At 46.8% G+C, this 23,564-nt stretch overlaps 1 protein-coding gene across 3 annotated transcripts in view; it reads right to left on the minus strand.

The window, feature by feature from the left end:
- Positions 1-23,564, minus strand: part of Prorp (protein only RNase P catalytic subunit) — a 103,722-nt gene that overhangs the window by 48,474 nt on the left and 31,684 nt on the right. For all 3 annotated transcript variants that reach the window (XM_076550646.1, XM_076550645.1, XM_076550644.1), the window contains exon 4: positions 4,783-4,890. In XM_076550646.1, the coding sequence (XP_076406761.1) occupies positions 4,783-4,890 (108 nt within the window). The remainder of the gene's footprint in view (positions 1-4,782; positions 4,891-23,564) is intronic.

Below are 23,564 nucleotides of genomic sequence, written 5' to 3' on the forward strand. Positions count from 1 at the left end.
CGAGCTCAGGTCCTCGCGTCTACACGCTTCCCAGGGGGCCCTCCTCCAGCCCTTCCTGTTGTGACTTCACAGAGAAGACGACTGCGTCCTGGGTGACTCAAATTTGGGCCCTGAGCGCCAGTTCAGTAAAGCACGGAGACTAATAATAAAGGAGGCTAAAAATGAACAATTAAAACTGTCGGTTATTCAAAGTGGGACACTAAACACATTCTAAAACCCGCAGCCACAATAAACAAACCACATGCTCCTGCTCCTACAGAGTTACAGCCACAGGCAGCAAACGTGCGCACAGGCTCTGGGTCACTTTATCCCCCCCGCTTGCAGACTGACTGCATGATGTGCAGACACTACGACAGGTGCATCTCAGGAACTAGCCCTTTGGGGGCTGGAGAGACTGTCTGCAAAGGGCCTGGGTGCAGCTCCCAGAACCCACCACGCAGCTTTTTGTCTTCTGGTCTCTGCAGGCACCTGCATGTGCGTGGCGCACACACATCCACATTAAATAAATGCATTTAAATAAATGAATAAATATCTTTAAAAAATAACCAGCTCCTGGGCGGTGGTGGCGCACACCTTTAATCCCAACACTTGGGAAGCAGAGCCAGGAGGATCTCTGTGAGTTGGAGGCCAGCCTGGTCTCCAAAGCAAGTTCCAGAAAAGGCACAAAGCTACACAGAGAAACCCTGTCTCAAAAAAAAAAAAAAAAAAAAAAAAAAGAAAAGAAAAGAAAAGAAAAAAGAAAAAAAAATAACCAGCTCATTAAATTTCACACAAGGCATGGGAGGGTCTGAAACTCAGCTCAGTCAGTGGGTGGTAAGAGAAGCAGGCGCTAAGAATAACACCCCGGGCGTCTTTCATCCTTCTAGCTGATGGGCTACATGTCTGCCTGAAGTGTCAACTGTCCTTTCAATAATGCAGGAAATGTACTGAGCACTCATGTACAAGGCCCTTTTCCCAGTGCTGAAGGACGGCGAGCAAGGTGTCTAGTTCTGGCCGTTAAGTTTCAATGGAGGGCACTGAGAAGAAAACAGTAATTGCACTAACTAAACTAGTTATTGTGCTGGTTAATGCTTGTCAACTTGACACAGACTAGTCACATAAGGGAGAGGCTCAGTTGAGGAACTGCCTCCATCAGACTGGCCTGCAGGCATGTCTGTGGGGAATTCTCTTGATTCGTGACTGATGTGAGAGACCCTGCCACCCCTGGGCAGGTGGTCTCGAGCTGTGTAAGAGCAAGGCACAGGACACAGGCCAGTAAGCAGTGTGCCTCCGTGGCCCGCCACCTCCTCTCCTAACTGCGCTCGATCACACACTGTCACCTGTGAGGTGAAGTACGCCCACTCCTCCCAAGCTGCTTTTTGTTACTGTTTTTTCACAGCAAGGGAGAAGCAAACTCCAGTTACTATTGCTATATAACTAACCACCCCAAACCAGAGTGTTTAGTGAGGCCCAATCATCCTCTTATGCAGTCCTGCTGGGTGAAGCCACTAGGAAACCTTGGTGGGCTCCAACACCACACTGGCTAGAAAGATAATAATTAGGGGGCTGGAGAGATGGCTCAGAGGTTAAGAGCACTGGCTGCTCTTCCAGAGGTCCTGAGTTCAATTCCCAGCAACCACATGGTGGCTCACAACCATCTGAAATGGGATCTGGTGCCCTCTTCTGGCCTGCAGTCATACATGCTGTATACATAATAAATAAATAAATCTTTTAAAAAAGAAAGAAAGAAAGAAAGATAATAATTAAGCCTGGAATACTTGATTTGGGGGAACGAGTAACTGGGTGGATGGTGGTGCCAAATACACTCTTCAGCCTGAAACCATGAAAATAGTGTAATTTCTATTCATCTTTATTCATGCTATGGCTCTTTCTTTCAAGAACATGTGTGAGTGTCCACCTGCATGCATGTCTGTGCACTACATGGTGCCTGTTGGCATCTGGGGCCGGAAAGGGGCATCAGATTCTCTAGAACTGGAGTTAGAAGTAGTGATGAGCTGCCCCGTGGGTGTGGGAACCAAGCCTGGGTCCTCTGCAAAAGCAGCAAGTGCTCCACTTCCCTCCCCGCTTCTGGACGGCGGAGTCTCACTATATAGCCCAGCCTGGCCTCCAACTCACAATCCTCCTGCCTCAGCCTTCTGAGTGATGAGGGCCGCTGAGGTGGCTCAGTGGCTAGAACACCTGATGATCTGAGCTCCAGCTCCAAGACCCACACGGAGAAAGAAGGAAGCCGATTCTGGCAAGTTCTCTGACCTCCACTGAGCACGGTGACATGCACACGCACACACATGGAAGATAAATCAAAATGTAAAACACACATACAAGATACATCTGAAAACTGAGAAGATAAATTCACAACTAGACTTGTGCTTTTTGAAACAGGATCTCACTATGTAGCCCTGGCTGGCCTCAAATTAACAGATTTCCACCTGCCTCTGTCTCCTGAGCGCTGGGATTAAAGATGAGTGCCACCACACCCCTACATTTTGTGTTAAGTTATGTGAATGTGTGTACGTGTGTGTGTGTGTGTGTGTGTGTGTGTGTGTGTGTGTGTGTGTGTGTGTGCATGTACATGCACTTGAGAGCAGGTGTCTGAGCAGGCTAGAGGAGTGGACCCCTGGAGCTGCAGTCACAGGCAGTTGAGAGCCACCTGATATGGGCATTGGAAACAGAACTTGGGTCTCTTGTAAGAGCAGAATATGCTTTTAATCACTGAGCCATCTATCCAAGCTGCCCTTAAGAAGTAAGCTCTAACATCAAGCTATGAGACCACAGTGAAACACCCTGAATAAAGAATACAAGATTCTTTCCTCAATATCGAGTTTACCAAGCACATCAGACACATAATTAACCAGTGATGGAAAAGTATGGAGGTAGAGGCAGGACAGTCAGAAGTTCAAGGTCACCATTGGCTACCTAGTAAGTTCAAGGCCAGCCCAGGCTACTTGGGACTCTTGTCTATAAAACAAAACAAAACAAAAATATTTTCAAAAAAATAAAAAAAGAAAAAAATCCTAATATGCTGAATAATGGGAGGGTATCATTTGGTAACTCAGGGTGGCCTAGAACTAACTATGTAACCGAGGCTGGCCTTCAACTTGAGATTATCTTGCCTCTGCCTCCTGAAGTCTGCAATTATTGGCACACACCATCATACCAACTTATGTCTGCTTGAGTTTTCTTTTGTGCAGCAGAGTTAGAAATCGGGGCCTCATGCATGCTGGCAAGTCCTCTCCCCTGAGCTATACCCTACCCCTAAAACATAGTTTCTTAACACTATTTTATTTTGTCTTGTGTTTTTTTTTTTTTTTTTTTTTGTTTGTTTGTTTGTTTGTTTGTTTTTCGAGACAGGGTTTCTCTGTGTAGCTTTGCGCCTTTCCTGGGACTCACTTGGTAGCCCAGGCTGGCCTTGAACTCACAGAGATCCGCCTGGCTCTGCCTCCCGAGTGCTGGGGTTAAAGGCGTGCGCCACCACCGCCCGGCTTTGTCTTGTGTTTTTAATAGTACTGACTTCAATTTTTTAATTTTATGTGCATTGGTGTTTGGCTTGCATGCATGTCTGTGTGAGAATGTTGGATCCCCTGGAACTGGAGTTACACACAGTTGTGAGCTGCCATGTGGTTGCTGGGAATTGAACCCAGGTCCTCTGGAAGAGCAGTCAGTGCTCTTAACCACTGAGCCATCTCCGCAGCCCCCTGACTTCAATTCTTAATCAACTATCAGATAAAAGCCTACTGACAAACAAGAATTATTGTCCCAGTTGGGCGTTCACTTGAACAGTAATTGCAATCATAGCTGTACTTGTGAAGTATGTCCACTAAAGAGCTTTCATAGACGAAGTCACTAAATCTTCCAACATCTTTAGGAGACAGGGACCATTCTATTCTTTCTTCAGACTGGCCAGACGGTGGTGGTGCACGCCTTTAACCCCAGCACTCTGGAGGCAGAGGCAGGTGGATCTCCGTGAGTTCGAGGCCAGCCTGATCTACAGAGCAAGTTCCAGGACAGCCAGGGCTGTTACACAGAGAAACCCTGTCTCAGAAAGAAAAACAAACAAGCAAACAAACAGAACAGGACCTCCAACTGTAGAAGAACAGCACAAATCACAATAACAGTCACAAGCTGAAATCCAGGCGCTCTATACAGTCCAATTTTAATGTCCTGGTTGTTTTCTAGGGATTGATTGTACAAAATGAGTTTTAACTTTCTAATCTCATTGCTGCTATAAAAAAAATCATGGTCACAGAGGGGACACTTGGGAAGCAGAGCAGAGGGGCCTCGGTGAGTTCAGGTAAGTTTTGGTCTACATACAGAGACTGTCTCAAAATGAGAATAGGGGGAAAAAGACTGAAAAATCATGGTAGTTTTATTTGAAACTGCTAGTATATTTACAAATTGATAAAAACAAATGATCACCCAGTGAGAAAACAACCACATCGGTTAATTTATGAACAACGTATCATATGTGGAAACCCACGACGTAATGAGTACCTAGTATCTCAATATTATATCTTGGTGTATTAACTTTCAAATTAGAGAGATGTGATCTACCGGAAAACAGTGACTCCAAGGAGAAAGTAGAGGCCCGGAGGGAGTAGAGGCCGGGAGGGAGTAGAGGCCGGGAGGAAGTAGAGGCCGGGAGGAAGTAGAGGCCCGGAGGGAGTAGAGGCCGGGAGGAAGTAGAGGCCCGGAGGGAGTAGAGGCCAGAGAAAGCAAACTGAAGGCTATGCAAAAAGAGCAGAACTATTTCTACAGACAGAGAATGACAAAATAAAACATACTTACATTTTGAGATTCCCGACTCTTAGGAAGCATTTTTGCAACATTGAGGCCGTCAATAACAATATCAAAAGGAGGACAGGAGTTTACGAATCTCTCAAATCTCTTCAGTTCCTAAAAAGGCAAAGTCAGAACATCAACAGGAGCTTAGGGGCTGGGGATGTGGGTCGGTTATGGAGAGCCTGTCTACTGTGCGGAAGCCTCGGGTTCGATCCCCAGCACTGCATAAACCAGGTCTGTCATTCCACCCCAGAGAGGTGGAGACGGGAGGGAACGCTCAAGTTACACAGTGAATCTACGCCAGCCCGAGATACAGAAGACCCCCGTCTCAGGACAAACGGGCTAGACCTGACAACTAGACAAGGACTTCACTGTAAACGTGCCGAGGTGATTTAGTATGACTTTGATAACTGAAATATTCCTTCCATTACCCCACCCCCACCCCCCCACACACAGAGGACGGGGTGGAAATCTAAACAGGCCGTATTTAGAAGCCAACTGCACAGGTACCCAGTGCTCTACAATCTCTGTGCTTCCCCTCACAGGACATTCTCGCATCAAGCTTCATTTCCTACAGCCGCTGGACTGCCAGCCCACACATAGAACACTCACGGAGAGATTGGGATACTGAGATTTGAAGTCCTGTTCTTAGCAGACGTGAACACACACAAAACCCTGTTACCTGGCCACCGTGACGAGAGAACACGGACCGACATTTTACATTTTTTTATTGATTTTCTTGGTGGCACACACCTTTAGCCCTAGCACCCTGAAGGTAGATACAGTTAGATAGAAGGTAGATACAGTTAGAGTCTGAGGTCTACTCGGGAACTTTCAGTCCGGCTAGGGCTACACAGTGACACTGTCTCAAAAAACCATTTTTTTTTTTCCTTGATTTTTGTTTTCTGAAACAAGGTCTTGCTATATAGCTCAGGCTGGTCTCAAGCTCACTATGTGCTTTGGGCTGGCCGGAACGCAGGAACCTCCTGCCTATGTGTCTGAGTCCTGGAATTACAAGTATGTGCCATTACTACATTATGCTTATGACAGTATCAATAAGACAGGCCCCCCAGCTTACTGCGAGGGTGAACCAAATAAACTATTCTGTCACACGAGAATAGTGCTATGGGGGAAAGAGAAGGGGAATCCCACTTCTGGTCACGACAGAATTGGTCTGTTACACTGGAGTACCCAATAATAACAAAGTCCAGAGCAAAAGCCAGCCATCGGCTCAAAGCGGACAGAAACTGGACAGCATATGACACCGGAAAAACCTGGTGATTTTAAAACGTGTCTAAAAATTATTTGATACTACTCCTATCTCACAAGCTGGCATCTAACTGGGCCTCTACTTGAATGTAAATATGGCCTCTCTTTGGCAAGTGCTGGAATAAACAGTGAGACAGAGCGGGGCTTCCCGACCTCTTGTATTGGGGTTGAACTCAAGGCTTTCAGCACGCTAGGTAAGAACTTGGTCTGAAGCTGAGCTACCTCTCCAGCCAGAGCTCTGTGACTTCTGAGATAAGGAAAAAAACAGCAGAGTCGGAGGCTCACGCCTGAAATCCCAGCGCTAAGGCTGAGGCTGGAGGATCATCGTGGACCAGACTAGGTATACACGAAGTTTCAGGATAGCCTGGGCTATTATATAGAGAGAGTCTGCCCAACAAAAACAAAAACCCAAAACCCAAATATGTGTAAGGGGGAGGTTTAAATATTTACCTATTAGAGAGAAATGTCAACAGTCACTGATCTTTACTTTCTCTCTCTCTCTCTCTCTCTCTCTCTCTCTCTCTCTCTCTCTCTCTCTTTTATTTTTTTGGAGACAGGGCCTCACTATGTAGTACCTGCTGGCCTGGAACTCCCTATGAATTGCAGGCTGGCCTCAAACTCTCAGAGCTCTGCCTCTGTCGCCTAGATTTAAAGGTGTGTACCACCACACTTAGTTTATTTCTGCTTTAAGAAGTCAGAGAAGCAGTCTCTAGAAATGGCTGCATATAAAAGCCCTGAACAAAGGCAACATCAGTGGACATGTTAACATGGAAGGGGAGGAACTTTCATCAGGTCCACTTCTAGACAAAGGACTACAGGCAATTAATGTTTACTGGGACAAGGAGAATTAATCTCTCCCACAGATAAGCCCCCTTAATGGTTGTCCAAAGTAGAGTGTGCAGCCTTGAAACCATATACACACAAACAACAAAGATGAACTCAGCAGGATACACACACACACACACACACACACACACACACACACACACACACACATATATATGAGCATACATATGTTACATGGAGAAATATATCACAGCAATAACCAAGGGCAAAGGTTATCATCATGAAAGTAGGGAGGCAGGTGGGAGGGGGTTGGAGGAAGGCTAACCGGGAGAGGAAAGGGAGGGAAAAGGGACGTAATTCTATTTCACCACCCGGTGGTGGTGGCACACATGTCTAATCCCAGCAATCGGGAGGCAGAGGCAGGCGGATCTCTGTGAGTTCGAGGCCAGCCTGGACTACAGAGTGAGATCCAGGACAGCCAGGGCTACACAGAGAAGCTATGTTTAGAAAAACAAAAAACAAAATAAAACAAAAATTAACTAAGTTAATAGAGGAAATTTATGCTTGGTATTAGCCAAAAGGCCAAGAAATAATAGAAGAGCACGTTTAATATAGAAGGAAATAAAACAAAAAGGAATAAAAGTCCAAATAATTTTAGATGGGATTATTCTTTCACAGTTTTACACACACACACACACACACACACACACACACACACACACACACACACACACACACACACCTATAATGTACTTTAATCATATTCTTCTTCCCTTATCCTCTTTTATCCATTTCTCATCTCAAAATAAATTTAGTAAGGCAAAAAATGGAAAAGAAATTGTCCTTACTCTCTATTTCACATTGCATCCAAAATTATTTTAAAATGGATCACAGAAGGCTGAAGAGATGACTCAGTGGTTAAGAACAGTGGCTGCTCTTACAGAGGACCCAGGTTCAATTCCCAGTACCCACAGAAGGACTAACAACTGTCTGTCACTCCTATTCCAGGGGATCCACCGCCCTCTTCTGGCTTCCATGGGTACAGCACACAGAGACATAGATGAAGGCAAAGCCACCCATTCACAACAATAATAGAATAATCAAAAGTAAAACCTGCAGTTGGTAACAAAACCAACTCAATATTGGTTGGAGTAGGAATATTAATTTTTACAAATGAAAGTAAAAATATCAAGGAGAACAAAAAGTGTCTATGCAATATTGAATGAAAAAAAGAAAGGAAAGGAAAGGACATGACTCCTCCTAGGTATGGTGGAGGAGAAAGTGTATTATAGATAACTGGGAGAGCATAGGTAGAGGCAGGGACGTCTGGGAGAGTCCAGAGTGGTCATGACTCTGACCCATGTGAGGAAAGAGGGGAGGGAAAGGCAGAGGAGAGAGAGAATCAGGTGCAGCAGCCGGGAGGCCAAATGACCAGGAGGCAAAAGGCACAGGGGTACCAACATGTCTGGATTACAGAGGGAAGAGCCTGGGGGAGGGCAGCCCAGCCCCGGGGCTGGAGAGTTCCGGGCAGAGGGCGGGGCATGCCAGCCATACTCTGTAACGGCCAGAGACTGAGGGATGAGGGATGCTGGGAGAACCTGGAGGCCAGGTCCACCTTGAAGGATAAATAGGCACCTCAGCTGTTTGTCCCAGGTTTGAAACTTAATATGATGATGATTATTTTTTTCTTTCTGTCCATATACAGCTAGATAAACCAAAGGAAACAAGACAAGTCATTAAATTGCTAACCCTGAGTTTTTCTAAGAGGCCACAGCTGACATATCAGGAGGATAAGTAGGAGTGTGAGGCCAGCCTGGGGCTGTACAATGAGTGTTCCAGGCCAGCATGGAGAGAGAGAGAGGGAGAGAGGGAGGGAGGGAGGGAGGGAGGGAGGGAGGGAGGGAGGGAGGGAAGAAGGAAGGAAGGAAGGAAGGAAGGAAGGAAGGAAGGAAGGAAGGAAGGAAGGAAGGAAGGAAGGAAGGAAGGAAGGAAGGAAAAAGTGCCACTAATAATGAGCTTAGGAAACATTTTTCATTGCACTATCAACTATCGCTTTGGTGCTATGCTTAGTAGCACATGGTATTCATCTCAGCAGTAATAACAAACACGGTCATCAAAACATGTCTCTGGGGGGAAAAAAGAGAGACTAGATATAACTTACAAACTCCCTTCCTATTCTGATACTGTGGTGTTCACAGTGGGTGGAAATTCCTTAAAACTAGACTGGGAAAAGGTATGCCTGGGGCAGTTCATGACACCCTCTGGATGCGCCATAAAATCCCCAAAGATTATCCTCCTGGTCTCTATTTTCTACCCAGAAAAAAGGATCCAGAATCCCGGGCTGCTCTTTCGTCCCCACTGCTCACGTCCTGCCCACCAGGTCCACTGTCAGTCAAGGGTCCATGGCAGTATTTCCAGAGGTGCCCCTGGAGCTCAGGGTGAGTGAAACACATTTTATTTACTTATTTATTTGTTCATTTACTTATTTATTTATTGAGAGGGGGTCTTTTGATTGATTATGTAGCTCTGGCTCTCCTTGATCTCACAGAGATGCACCTGCTTCTACCAGTGAAATACATGTATTTTTTTATTTCACGTGCATTCGTGTTTTGCCTGCATGTATATCTGTGTGCAGGTGTCAGATCCCCTGGAACTGGAGTTACAGACAGCTGTGAGCTGCCATGCAGGTGCCAGAAATTGAACTCAGGACCTCTGGAAGAGCAGCCAGTGCTCTTAACCTCTGAGCCATCTCTCCAGCCCAGTGAAATACATTTATGTTGCCGAATTCAAAGGCCACCAGGTAGCTAGTGCAGCTAAGGCATGACAAGAAGGAGTTGGTCCACTGAGACAGCAGGCCGGCACCAAAGACAGCACAGAGCCCGAGAGCGCAGCAGCTTTGGGGGATTTGAACAGAGCTGAGTGTGTGGGCGCATGCCTGCAATCCCATCATTTGGAGCTGGGGGATTGGGAGGTCGGTGTTCAGCTACAGAGGGAGTTTGGGGGCAGCCTGAGCTACACAAGACCCTGTTCAAAACAAAACAAGGGGGAAAAAAACCCAGTAAACAAAAATCAAAGAACAATTTTATTTTTTTTCATGTCTATTATTGGGTTTATACATTGGCCAATGATCTAGGATATAAAAAGCCTACCTGTGTATTAATCTTTTATTTCTTGGCTGTCACTAAAAACTACTTTTTTCTTAAAATGGTTTAATGAGATATAATTAATATACCATGACATTCATCCATTTGAAGAAACAATTTACAGGTTTGTTGTGGAATATTACTTTAAGATGTGTTACATTTGTTTATGCTGTGGAACATTTGTTTAATGATGCAAAGATGTGTTGTATTCTTCTATGTTGCATTTGTTTATCTCTGTGAAGCTGTGTTACTGTGCCTGTCTAAAACACCTGATGGTCCAATAAAGAGCTGAAGGGCCAATAGCAAGGCAGGAGAGGGATAGGCAGGACTGCCAGGCAGAGAGAATAAATAGGAGGAGAAATCCGGGAAGAGAGGATTGAGGAGCAAGAAAAAGAAAAGAAGGGGGACACCAGGGGACAGCCACCCAGCTACACAGCAAGTCACGGAGTAAGAAGTAAAGAAAGGTATTTAGAATAGAGAGAGATAAAAGCCCAGAGGCAAAAGGTAGACGGGATAATTTAAGTTAAAAAAAAAAAAAACAGGCTAGAAACAAGCCAAGCTAAGGCCAGGCATTCATAAGTAAGAATAAGACTGTGTATTTCCTTGGGAGCTGGTGTTAGGCCCCCAAAGAGCAAAGAGTAAAGAGAAAGAAACCAAGAACAACACAGGTTGTGTAACACCACCATCTACTTTTAAACTACCTGTCCTTCCTAGAAAAACAAAACCAACATAAAAATGAGACTCGGTGACAGTCAACCCTTCCCCCAGCCCACTGTAACTAACCAGTGACCTATTTCTTCTCTGTCTCCTTGGATTTCCTATTCTGAGTACTTACTCTAAACTGAACCACACACAGCGGAGGTTTAGAAAGCAGCTTCTTTCACTAGACTGATATTTTCAATGCTTATTCATATGGCAGCATAAGTCAACACTTAACATGCTATGGCTGTTACTATGCGTGCCTGTCCACTCACCAGCTGGTGAGCACTCATTCTCTCTGCTCTGGGCTACTAACAAAGATGCTGCTGTGAACTCTGGTGTACGGGTCTTGTGCAGATGTTCATTTCCATTTCTTTTGGAATACCTAGGAGTCCACTGTCAGATCACATGCTAGTTCTACGCCAGACTATTTCCAGAGCGGCTGTCCTGTTTTAGTCTGCTACCTGTAACACGAGGGTGCAATTTCTCCACACCCCCCAACCCTGTATTCTGATGATGCTCATGGCTATATGACGCGGACCATCTTCTCCAGTGTTCACTGACCTGCAGGAAGCCTTTCTGTCCTGCAGCATGTGGACTTCACAAAACTATCATGTATCGCCTTCAGTAATCGGCACAATGTTGCCATTGTTTCAGTTCTCTTTGTTTGTTTGTTTTCTATATCCCACACTGGCCTCAAACTCACAATGCCCCTGTCTCACCCTCCTGAGCACTGGAATTATAGGTAGGTACCACCATGCTTCTTTCAAAGCCTTCGTTCATTTTATGCTTTAAAACTTAGTGGAAATATAACCACAAAGGAACTGTAAATATGATTTACAAACAGAGGCTATTATCACAAATGTTGGCAGGGACCAGGCAGTAAAATAAATACTAACACTGGCTAAATATAAGAAGATAAAATAGGGCTGGCCAGATGGCTCAGTGGGTAGGGTGCTTGCTGCCGAGCCTGATGGTCTGGGTTCGAGTTCCAGAATCCACATGGTAGAAAAGAACTGACATTCCCAAACTGTCTTCTGATTTTCACATGCATGAGTGTGTGTAGCAGTTAACAGGTAAGTTTCCAGGACGTGGCTTTCAAAGTAAATCCAGGTGGGCATGATGGTGCACACTGTTACCTCTGGAACCAGGGAGGCAAAGATGGCAGGCAGGTCCATGTGAGCTTCAGGCTACACAGGGAGACCCTGTCTCACAAACAAGCAAACACAAAACAAAAAATGGAGTGGTAGTGTACCTTGTAATTTCAGCACTCTGGAGGTAGAGATGGTAAGACGAGAGGTTGGCGGAGTTTGAAGACAGCTGGGCTACATGAGAGACTATCTCTCTCTCCTTCCTTCCTTTCTTTTTTATTTCAAGACAGGGTTTCTCTGTGTAACCCTGGCTGTCCTGGAACTCACTCTATAGACCAGGCTGGCCTTAAACTCAGAGATCTGGCTGCCTCTGCCTCTGCTGGGGTTAAAGGTGTGAGCCACCACCCAGGTGACAGATTTTCCTAAAAAATAAAAGAAAGAAAGGAAGGAAGGAAGGGAGGGAGGGAGGGAGGGAGGGAGAAAAACTGGGCATCGAGGCACATAACTATAATCTAAGCACTTGGGAGACTGAGATGGGAAGATAGAAAGTTCAAGGTCATCCTCAGCTCCAGAGGGAATCTGAGGCCAGCCTGAGCTACATTGAGACCCTGTACCCTCCAAAAGATTATGTATATCTTGAGTTTAAATTAAGAAAAAAAAGAAAGAAATGCTTTCTTTATGTTTGTTATTATAAGATTGAAAAGTGTAAAGAAATGTAAAACGAACTCCAAACCAGCCAAAGTTGATTTCTTTACCGCATCCTAGTTCACATTAGAAACAATGAAGCAAGTCCTCTGTTAAGCGGCCTTACAACTGTAACCCGGAAATGCAGTCTGTGCTATGCAAGCAAGAAACTGGAAATCTAAAATGACGCCTTGGCTCCAGAATAAAGGAAAAAGCCGATTCATAATTATATAAATCTTAAGGCCCACATGGTGAGCCTGACTCTATTTCCAATTCTCCTAATAGTATATGAGAAAACTACCAGGTTGAGCAAGTGATTTTTCTTGGTAAGTGGAGAAGCTAAAATTTCTAACACTTTTTTATTGGGGCGGGGGGGGGGGGATGTTCGAATAGCCCTGGCTATCCTGGAACTCACTATGCACACCAGGCTGGCCTCGAACTCACAGAGATCCACCTGCCTCTGCTTTCCAAGTGCTGGCATTAAAGGGGTGTGCTACCACTGCCCGGCAACAGACAATATTTTTTAAGACAGGAAGAAAGGGGATATTAAGACAACTGGTTTTAGTCATACTGGAAGTGGAAAAGCAGGGGAATACCAACTATTTTAGGAACAAGCAATGTACTAACATGGGAACATCAATAAAAAGCACCTTTATAGCTAATGTCTAAATTATGTGACTTCTTTAGGACATAGCTCCCAAGCGATCCCTGACACTGAGACCAATACTCAGGGAGTTAGGTATGAGGGAACCAAGGAAGCTGCAGGTGTAGCTCCAGCTCCCGAGGCTCCAAACGCCCCTCTGTGGTTCAGGACCTTGCCGCTGTAGCTGACACGTGACCCACTACAGCAGAGGTGAGAAGTCAGTTTCCAAAGTGACACACGTGTGCCCCAGTGAACGGCCTGCGTCATCCTAAGACCCTGGCCGCATTAGAACAGCATTTCCATTGTGGCTTGTTTATAAGCTGAATATGTGCTTCAGTCAAACAAGAACTGAGGAAAGCTTCTATCCGTCACAGCATGACTGCCTCGGTGCAGTTAGGGAAACCAAGCCACAGGTCCAGAGAGCGCCGTTAGAGCGTGACAATAGAGGCCGGAGAACCTAGGCCTCTCTCAAACCTTGTCAAATAGAAAGTGTAGAAAGCTCAGACCTCTTATTTATTAGGAAGTTGTGAGAGGTACTTCAATTTCCCACAGTTGTTTCATTATCTGTGATTACTACAGTATGATATCCTTTTTTAAAATAGTTTTTCTGAGACAGGGTATTTCTCTGTATAGCTTTCGCTGTCCTGGAACTCACAGAGATCCGCCTGCCTCTGCCTCCTGAGTGCTGGGATTGAAGTCACGTGCCACCACTTCCCCGCTAACAGTATGGTATCTTATTGGACCTATAAATAAAAATGTTTATGTGTGTTCGTGTTCATGCATAAACATACATGTGCAGGCCAGAGGACAAGTCCTCCACTGGCCTGAAGCTCACCAATTAAGCCAGCAGGTCAGGGATCTCCCTGTCCACCTCCTGGTAATACAAATACACACAACCACATCCGGTGTTTTTACATCGCCTGTGGAGATGGAACTCAGGCCAACCGAGCCTCTCCGTAACCCTGAAACCTTGTGATTTTATCTGAATTTTCTGATTTTAGTAAGATGAGAAAAAAAAAAAAAAAAAAAAGCAAACAAAACTTCCTAACATAAATACCCCTCAGATCTGGCAGCAGTGGCGCACGCCTTTGATCCCAGCACTCGGGAGGCAGAGGCAGGCGGATCTCTGTGAGTTCAAGGCCAACCTGGGCTACAGGGTAAGCTCAAGGATATCCAGGACTACACAGAGAAACCCTGTCTCGAAAAACCAATAAATAAATAAATCCCCCAATTTTTGTAGTCAGTTGTAATAGCACACACACGGAACCCCAGCAAGGTGGGAGGTGTTCAAGTTTGAGCCAATCTTAGCTACACAGTGAACCCTGACTCAAATAAACAAAGCTCAAGGCATAGGTCAGTGGGAGAGCACCTGCCCACCATGTACAAGGCCATGGGTTTGATCCCAGCATCACCCTGCACCAAATTAAAAAACATAAAAATAACTAGCCAAACAAGCTGCATTAATACAATAAATATTTATTTAGGTTTTTGAGATAATATCATATGTAGTCCAGGCTGGCCTTGAATGTTCGACTCCTGCTTGTACATCCCATGCTTTGCTCCCACACTTTCTTTCTGGTGACTGCATTCAGGGCTTCGCTCGGGCTAGGCGAGTGATCTACTAACTGAACTCTGGGTCCAGACCCAAGAAGCTTTTAAGGCATGGTTGACCTTATAGGAAAAAGAAAACAAAGCTCCGGCTCTCCAAGTGCCAAAGACAAAGCCAGATCTAGAAAGCGGGAGTGGTGAGCATAAGCGTTGGCGCTAATATGACAGGTGAGAACGGAAAGGAAGGGGGAGGGGTAATCAACAGTCTGACCTTTGATGCCCCTGCAGGAAACGGCAACCTATCAAACCCTGGCCCGAAGGAGAGAGGTGACGCAAACTCTTGAATAAATAAGGAACATTCCTTTTTTAAGTCCTCCATCAGGGGTCTAAGGAAGAGGGTTCCCGAATTAAACAGGTACCACAGGCCCACGCGTTCAATAGGGCTGGAGTACAAATTTAGACAAAACCATCGTGCTCACAGGATGAGTACAGGAGGCGGGCCTGGTCTAGTGATAGCTCTTAGGCATTTGGCAGAAGCAAGCAAAACTTCCCTGGAGGGTCTATCAACAACCCCGGCCACGAAGGCATTCCTACAGAGAGAAAAAACTTCCCTAAAAATGAATTCATCAGTTCAAAACTATAAACACACAGGAAACTATCAATCATGTATGAGGCCTCTCACAAATAAGAATGGAGTCCAAAGAACTCAGGATAAGGATAACAACAGAGTGACCTAAGAGACAATATAAAATAAATGCTAAATACCAGGCCTGTGATGCACACCTGTGATCCCAGGATTGAGGAGACTAAGGCAGAAGGATCACGAGTTTGAAGACAGTCTGGGCTAGATAATAAGACCTTGTTTCAAGAAACAAATAATAAAGAGTTTTGTAAAATTAATTAAAACATGTAAGAAAAATTTAAAAATCCTTAGAAATTGGAATGTAAGTCCTGTAATTAAAAATCTGAAATAGGAGCCGGGCAGTGGTGGCCCACGCCTTTTATCCCAGCACTCGGGAGGCAGAGCCAGGTGGATCTCTGTGAGTTCAAGGCCAGCCTGGGCTACAGTGTGAGTTCCAGGAAAGGCGCAAAGCTACACAGAGAAACCCTGTCTCAAAAAGAAAAAAAAAAGAAAAGAAAAAAAAAATCTGAAATAGGGGCTGGAATGATGTCTCCGTGGTTAAAAGCACTGGCTGCTCTTCCAGAGGAGCTGGGTTTGATTCCTAGCACCCACCCACGGGACAGCTCACGGCAGGAACTCCAGTTCCTGGGGATCTGATAGCCTCTTGTGGCCTCCTTGGATTTCAGGTACACACATGGGAGGGACACAGACATACATGCATATATATAATTTTTTTAACGTCTTTTAAAATAGTCTGAACTAGGGCCAGAGCTCCAGCTCAGCGGCAGAGTGCGTGTCTGCGTGCGTGAAGCCCTAGGCCCCGCCCCAGCCGCACGGAAAGCAAAGACAGACAGCACAACCGGAGTCACGTGGCTGGGGAAAGCAAACAGACCACCTGTGCTGTACTCACAGGCTAGACTGCTATGCAGCAACGAGAGGAAACCATGCAACCACACAAGACATACACAACACTATGTTACAAAAGAACATGCTATTAAGTGAAAGTAGACAAAAGGGTCACATGTCCTGTGGAGACCCACAGAGGTTTCCTAGTGAGAACTGACTCAGGGTCAGAGAATCTGAGCTTGCTTTACCCAGCAGGGCTGCAAAGGGGGATGATTTGGTCACCGCAGGGTTACCAGGTGTTTGGAAGGGTCTGCACTTGGATATGCAGTGTGCTTTGATCTAGCAGAGGGGAGGTCTTTCGTCCCGCCCCTTAGCATTGAAAAAGCCCTTTTGAATCAACTTCTGGGTCGCTGGGTATTGACCCAGGTCCTCCTGAGCTGTTCTGTGTTTCTGTCTTTCTCCTCTTCGCTATCTTTCTAGCTAATACCTCCTTATCCCTCTCTCCTCCTCATAGGAACCCTGGAAAGAGTGGGAGCTGGCCTCCCACAATGTCCTGAGAGCTTTGTTATAGTAAGTGTTTAGTAAAGGCAAAACTCCAGAGAACAGATGAGCGCTTCCCTGCAGCTGGGTGTCAAAGCAAGGGTAACCCCAAAGCATCCGATGAAACTTGGTTCGAACAGAAGTAGCCTAACACTTGATTACTGCACTGCAGTGTACTGAGGGTCACATGACCACATAAACTCACTCAAAAGTCATTAAACTGTACACTTTTGATGAGTGAGATAGGGCCTGCAAATTATTAAGCAATTGTATGTGGGGAGAGGGACCCCTAAGTAGATGGATGAAGAATAGACTCCTGGGGCCTGTGAGACGTTCAGTGGGTCAAGTACTTGCTGCCAAGCCAGATGGCCTGAGTTTGTGTCTGGAGCAGGCATGGTGGAAGGAGAACAGCCCCCGGAAGCTGTCTTCTCATTTTCACGTGTGCCATGGTACGGAAATGCACACACCCCAAATAAATAACTCTACGAGCTCATAAATAAATCAAGTAGTGAGACATCTGAAGGGGCAGTAATGACAAATCTCAGGAAGTCACCCCAAACACAACTTAAATGCACAAAGTAGTGAGATACATTAAACATGAAGAAACACGGGATGAAGACATCCAGCGGGAAGTTTAGGAGAAACACGGGATGAAGACAGCCAGCGGGAAGTTTAGGAGAAGCGACGCTGGGCGGCGTGGAGGCTGAGAATTATGCAGAGCTGGTTCAGGTGGGAAAGCGGTTTCCGGAAGCTGATAAATCCAAGTGGAGAATGACGTACCTCACCAAGGTACGTCACAGCGCAGCAAGAGACGAGAAGAACAACTGTCAGAAACAACAGAGGCCGGGCAAGGGAACAGAGGCTGGGCAGAAAGCAACTTCTCCATAGCAACCACAGAGCGAGGGCATAACGATGTGTCTCCAAACACGCCGTTACCTGTCGTCCCAGTGTGCAACATAAAGACCATTTTGAAGAATGAAAAGGTTCCCACTCAGCCTGTCAATGCAAGTCCAGGACTTGGGAAGACGTCCCCCAGGAAGCCCGGGGTCTGGTGAGAACGCCGGGCTGGAGCTACACAGACCTGTGAGTCACTGGCATGTGTGTGCGCAAGAGAACCAGAGGCACTGAAGTATGGAGAGTGCGCAGAGAAGGACGGACGCCCGGGGGGAAGGAACTGAGAATCGCCACAGCTCAAGTCACTCCCGGACGGCCTCCCATTTTTATTCAGGGGAGCTATTCTTTGTTAAACAGGACAATCAGAGGCTAGGAAGACAGCTCAATGTCAATAAAGCCCTTGCCACACAAGCGTAGGGCCCAGAGTTTACATCCCCGGCACCCACATAAACGCCATGCAGGCATGGCGGCCCCCTGTAAACTCTGCACTCAGGCCTAGACAGGAGATTCCGGAGCAAGCTGGCGCCAGGCTAGCCACACCAGGGGGCTTGGGATTCAGTGAGGAAAGTGGAGAGCAACCAAGGAAGATGCCGACCTCAGCCTCTCTCTGCACACATGCACACCAGCACATACCATGTCCACACACATGCACACCCGCACACACCATATCCACACACATGCATACCAGCACACACCATGTCCACACACATGCATACCAGCACACACCATATCCACACACATGTACACCAGCACACACCATTTCCACACACACGCACACCAGCACACACCATGTCCACACATACACACACCAGCACAGACCATTTGCACACACATTCGCACTAGCACACACCATGTCCACACACATGCACACACCATGTGCACACACATGTGCACCAGCACACACCATGTGCACACACATGTGCACCAGCACACACCATGTCCACACATATGCACACACCATGTCCACACACATGCGCACACCATGTCCACACACATGCGCACCATGTCCACACACATATGTACCAGCACACACCATGTCCACACACATATGCATACCATGTGCACACACATGCACACCATGTCCACACACATGCGCACCAGCACACACCATGTCCACACACATTCGCACACCATGTCCACACACATGTGCACCAGCACATCATGTCCACACACATGCACACCAGCATGCACATGACACTAGCATATATACATGCACATACACCAGACACACTAAATGACAAGGCTGTAACATCTGTGAGTGACAATATGATGTAGATAATGGGCCGGGCTTTGGACTCAGCCAGGTCTGGGTAGGACCAGGAGCTCTTCCACGCATTGCTGATAAAGAAGTGGTAACTACTTTGAACCTCATTGACAAAGCCAGGCAATAGCGTCTACCCTGAAGGGCTGTGAGCAGAGGACACACAGGAAATACATAGTTCTCTAGCCTGCAGGACACAGTGTAATCATTTCACTCTCCTGGGAAATTATGTTGGCAATATGTTTCAAAATCTAAAGATACTGTTATTCTATTTGACCCAGTAATTTTATTCTGGCCTAATAAACATTTACTTCCAGGGGCTCAATATTTAAAAGCTACAAATTTACAGTAAGTTCATCAAAAATATGTTTAGCATATTTTAGAGATCGGAATTAAGTAGCCAGGTGCAGTGGTCTATGCTTGAACCCCAGTACTCAGGAGGTGAAGGCAGGAAGATGCGGAATTCAGATACGCCTGGGCTACAGTGACTACAGTCCAGGCCAGGACTAAAGGAGATTCAGTCTTCAAAGACAAGGCAAAGGGGCTGGAGACGCAGCTCAGTGGCTGCATGTGCTGCTCTTGCGGAGGACTGAATTCCATTTCCAGCGCCCGAGTCGGGCAGCTCACAACCTCCTCCACTCCAGCTTCAGAGGATCTGATGCCTGTGGGGTACCTGCACTAACACATGTGTGTGCACACGCACGCGCGCGCGCGCACACACACACACACACACACACACATCCTGCACTAACACACACACACTCCAATGACTTGTGGCAATGAGCACTTGCAAGTAAAGATGAATGGACCAAAGGGTTAACCGTGTGTCTCCACGGGCCACACTACAGCTTCCACAACAAGATTCTTCTCTGTGTGTTTTCTCTGTTTTGTTCGGTGTTTGGCTTTTCTTCTAAATTTGGTTTTGTTTGGGGGGTGGGGGTTGAAAGGGCAGAGGGCAGATGCGAGGGGAAGAGGAGATAAGTGGAATCGGAATGCATGATGTGAAACCCACAAAGAATCAATAGAAGTTGAGAGAGAGAGAGAGAGAGAGAGAGAGAGAGAGAGAGAGAGAGAGAGAGAGAGAGAGAGAGTGTTAGTTTTGTCCTAGGGCTGGAGATGTAACTCTTTTGGCAGAGTGCTTACCTAGTGCTCAAAAGGCCCAGGATTTGATCTCCAGCAGTGTATAACCAGGAGTGTGGTCTACACCTGTAATCCCAGCATAAACCAGGAGTGTGGCCCACATCTGTAATCCCATCATAAACCAGGAGTGTGGTCCACACCTGTAATCCCAGCATGAACCAGGAGTGTGGTCCACATCTGTAATCCCAGCATAAACCAGGAGTGTGGTCCACACCTGTAATCCTACCATAAACCAGGAGTGTGGCCCACACCTGTAATACTACCATAAACCAGGAGTGTGGCCCACATCTGTAATCCCAGCATAAACCAGGAGTGTGGTCCACACCTGTAATCCCAGCATAAACCAGGAGTGTGGTCCACACCTGTAATCCCAGCATAAACCAGGAGTGTGGCCCACATCTGTAATCCCAGCATAAACCAGGAGTGTGGTCCACACCTGTAATCCTACCATAAACCAGGAGTGTGGCCCACATCTGTAATCCCAGCATAAACCAGGAGTGTGGTCCACACCTGTAATCCTACCATAAACCAGGAGTGTGGCCCACACCTGTAATCCTACCATAAACCAGGAGTGTGGCCCACATCTGTAATCCCAGCATAAACCAGGAGTGTGCTGGGGATGTCTTTCTGTAAGCTGTGAATGTGTTGCTCTGATTAATTGATAAATAAAACACTGATTGGCCAGTATCCAGACAGGAAGTATAGTATAGGTGGGATAAGCAGAGAGGAGAATTCTGGGAACAGGAAGGCTGAGTCAGGAGACGCTGCCAGTCGCGGCCGCCATGAGAAGTAAGATGTAAAGTACCAGTAAGCCACAAGCCACGTGACAACTTATAGATTAATAGAAATGGGTTAATTTAAGATACAAGAACTAGAGAGCAAGAAGCCTGCCACAGCCATACAGTTTATAAGTAATACAAGTCTCTGTATGTTTACTTGAGTCTGAGTGGCTGTGGGCCCCTGCAGGACTGGAGAAATCTCCGGCTACAGGAGTGTGGCCTGCACCTGTAGTCTTAGTGCTCTGGAGTTGGAGGTGGAAAGATTCCTGCTAGTTTGAAGCTGGCCTGGCTGTAAGTAGCAAAACTCTCAAACAAACAGAAAAAATTCTGAACCATTTTGAATCCTGAGTTCAAAAAACATGCTCAATAGCAATTACGTATTATTTCCAAGTGGATTATTTTGTAAGTTCTGGACAGAATGGAATTTACTCACCAGTATAAAGCTATTTCCTAAATGTTGCCTAAGCTTTGGGGAAATAGATTTAACTCAGGTAAGTATAGTTTCAAAACGAAATAAAAATATTCTTTTAGAATCCATCCTGCTTTCCTTTCATATCCTATCCTGTGGGTTTACCAAGAGTAGCTAAAAGCAAAATGACAACACATTCTTAATTGAAAAATCTTGCTTCCAAGTTAAAAAGGAATAAACCAGGCAAACACAGGCAATTAACAAGATCTGAATGCTGCACACTCCCAAAAGACTTTTCAGGGAATGAGGTGGGTATGAGGAGAGGACTCATGTAGCCCAGGCTGGCCTTGGACCCACTCTTAGGAGAGAATGGTTTTGAATTCCTGATCCTCTCAAGTGTTGGGATTACAGGCATGCATTACCACGCCTCAATTTTTTTCTCCTTCAATTCTGCTATCATTTCAGGAAGTAGATCTAAGCTACAGACGCTGGAAATCCCCTCTGCTGCACCATCATCCAGGAAACACCTATAAAACACCAACATAATGATGCCTAGCATCCTTTCTTCCTCGGACGGAAACGGAGTATGTAAGCCCCTTCAGGGGATTTCAAAACAAAGTGAGTGTTTTCCTCGGTAAGGATCACTGGAACCCTCTCAAACAGGAGCCGAAGACAAGCTCTTCTTCCTCTAATAAGGGCGAGAAAGGGCTTGACGCGCAATGAGCAGTGCGCACGGACAGAGACAGAGCAGCACGCGTGGGTGCGGCACAGGCTTGCTACACACCAGCAGACTGTCCATCATCACACCACACACCAGCAGACTGTCCATCATCACACCACACACCAGCAGACTGTCCATCACACCACACCCCAGCAGACTGTCCGTCATCACACCACACACCAGCAGACTGTCCGTCATCACACCACACACCAGCAGACTGTCCGTCATCACACCACACACCAGCAGACTGTCCGTCATCACACCACACACCAGCAGACTGTCCATTATCACACCACACCCCAGCAGACTGTCCATCACACCACACCCCAGCAGACTGTCCATCACACCACACACCAGCAGACTGTCCATCACACCACACACCAGCAGACTGTCCGTCATCACACCACACACCAGCAGACTGTCCGTCATCACACCACACACCAGCAGACTGTCCGTCATCACACCACACACCAGCAGACTGTCCATTATCACACCACACACCAGCAGACTGTCCATCATCACACCACACACCAGCAGACTGTCCATCATCACACCACACACCAGCAGACTGTCCATCATCACACCACACACCAGCAGACTGTCCATCACACCACACACCAGCAGACTGTCCATCACACCACACACCAGCAGACTGTCCATCACACCACACACCAGCAGACTGTCCATCACACCACACACCAGCAGACTGTCCATCATCACACCACACACCAGCAGACTGTCCATCATCACACCACACACCAGCAGACTGTCCATCATCACACCACACACCAGCAGACTGTCCATCATCACACCACACACCAGCAGACTGTCCATCATCACACCACACACCAGCAGACTGTCTATCATCACACCACACACCAGCAGACTGTCTATCATCACACCACACACCAGCAGACTGTCCATCACACCACACACCAGCAGACTGTCCGTCATCACACCACACCCCAGCAGACTGTCCGTCATCACACCACACACCAGTAGACTGTCCATCATCACACCACACCCCAGCAGACTGTCCATCATCACACCACACACCAGCAGACTGTCCGTCATCACACCACACCCCAGCAGACTGTCCGTCATCACACCACACCCCAGCAGACTGTCCGTCATCACACCACACACCAGCAGACTGTCCATCATCACACCACACACCAGCAGACTGTCCATCATCACACCACACCCCAGCAGACTGTCCATCATCACACCACACCCCAGCAGACTGTCCGTCATCACACCACACACCAGCAGACTGTCCATCATCACACCACACACCAGCAGACTGTCCGTCATCACACCACACACCAGCAGACTGTCCATCATCACACCACACACCAGCAGACTGTCTATCATCACACCACACACCAGCAGACTGTCTATCATCACACCACACACCAGCAGACTGTCCATCACACCACACACCAGCAGACTGTCCGTCATCACACCACACACCAGCAGACTGTCCATCATCACACCACACACCAGCAGACTGTCCATCATCACACCACACCCCAGCAGACTGTCCATCATCACACCACACACCAGCAGACTGTCCGTCATCACACCACACCCCAGCAGACTGTCCGTCATCACACCACACCCCAGCAGACTGTCCGTCATCACACCACACACCAGCAGACTGTCCGTCATCACACCACACACCAGCAGACTGTCCATCATCACACCACACCC

The sequence above is a fragment of the Peromyscus maniculatus genome, chromosome 14, assembly GCF_049852395.1.
Source record: "Peromyscus maniculatus bairdii isolate BWxNUB_F1_BW_parent chromosome 14, HU_Pman_BW_mat_3.1, whole genome shotgun sequence".
Classification (NCBI taxonomy): Eukaryota; Metazoa; Chordata; class Mammalia; order Rodentia; family Cricetidae; genus Peromyscus; species Peromyscus maniculatus.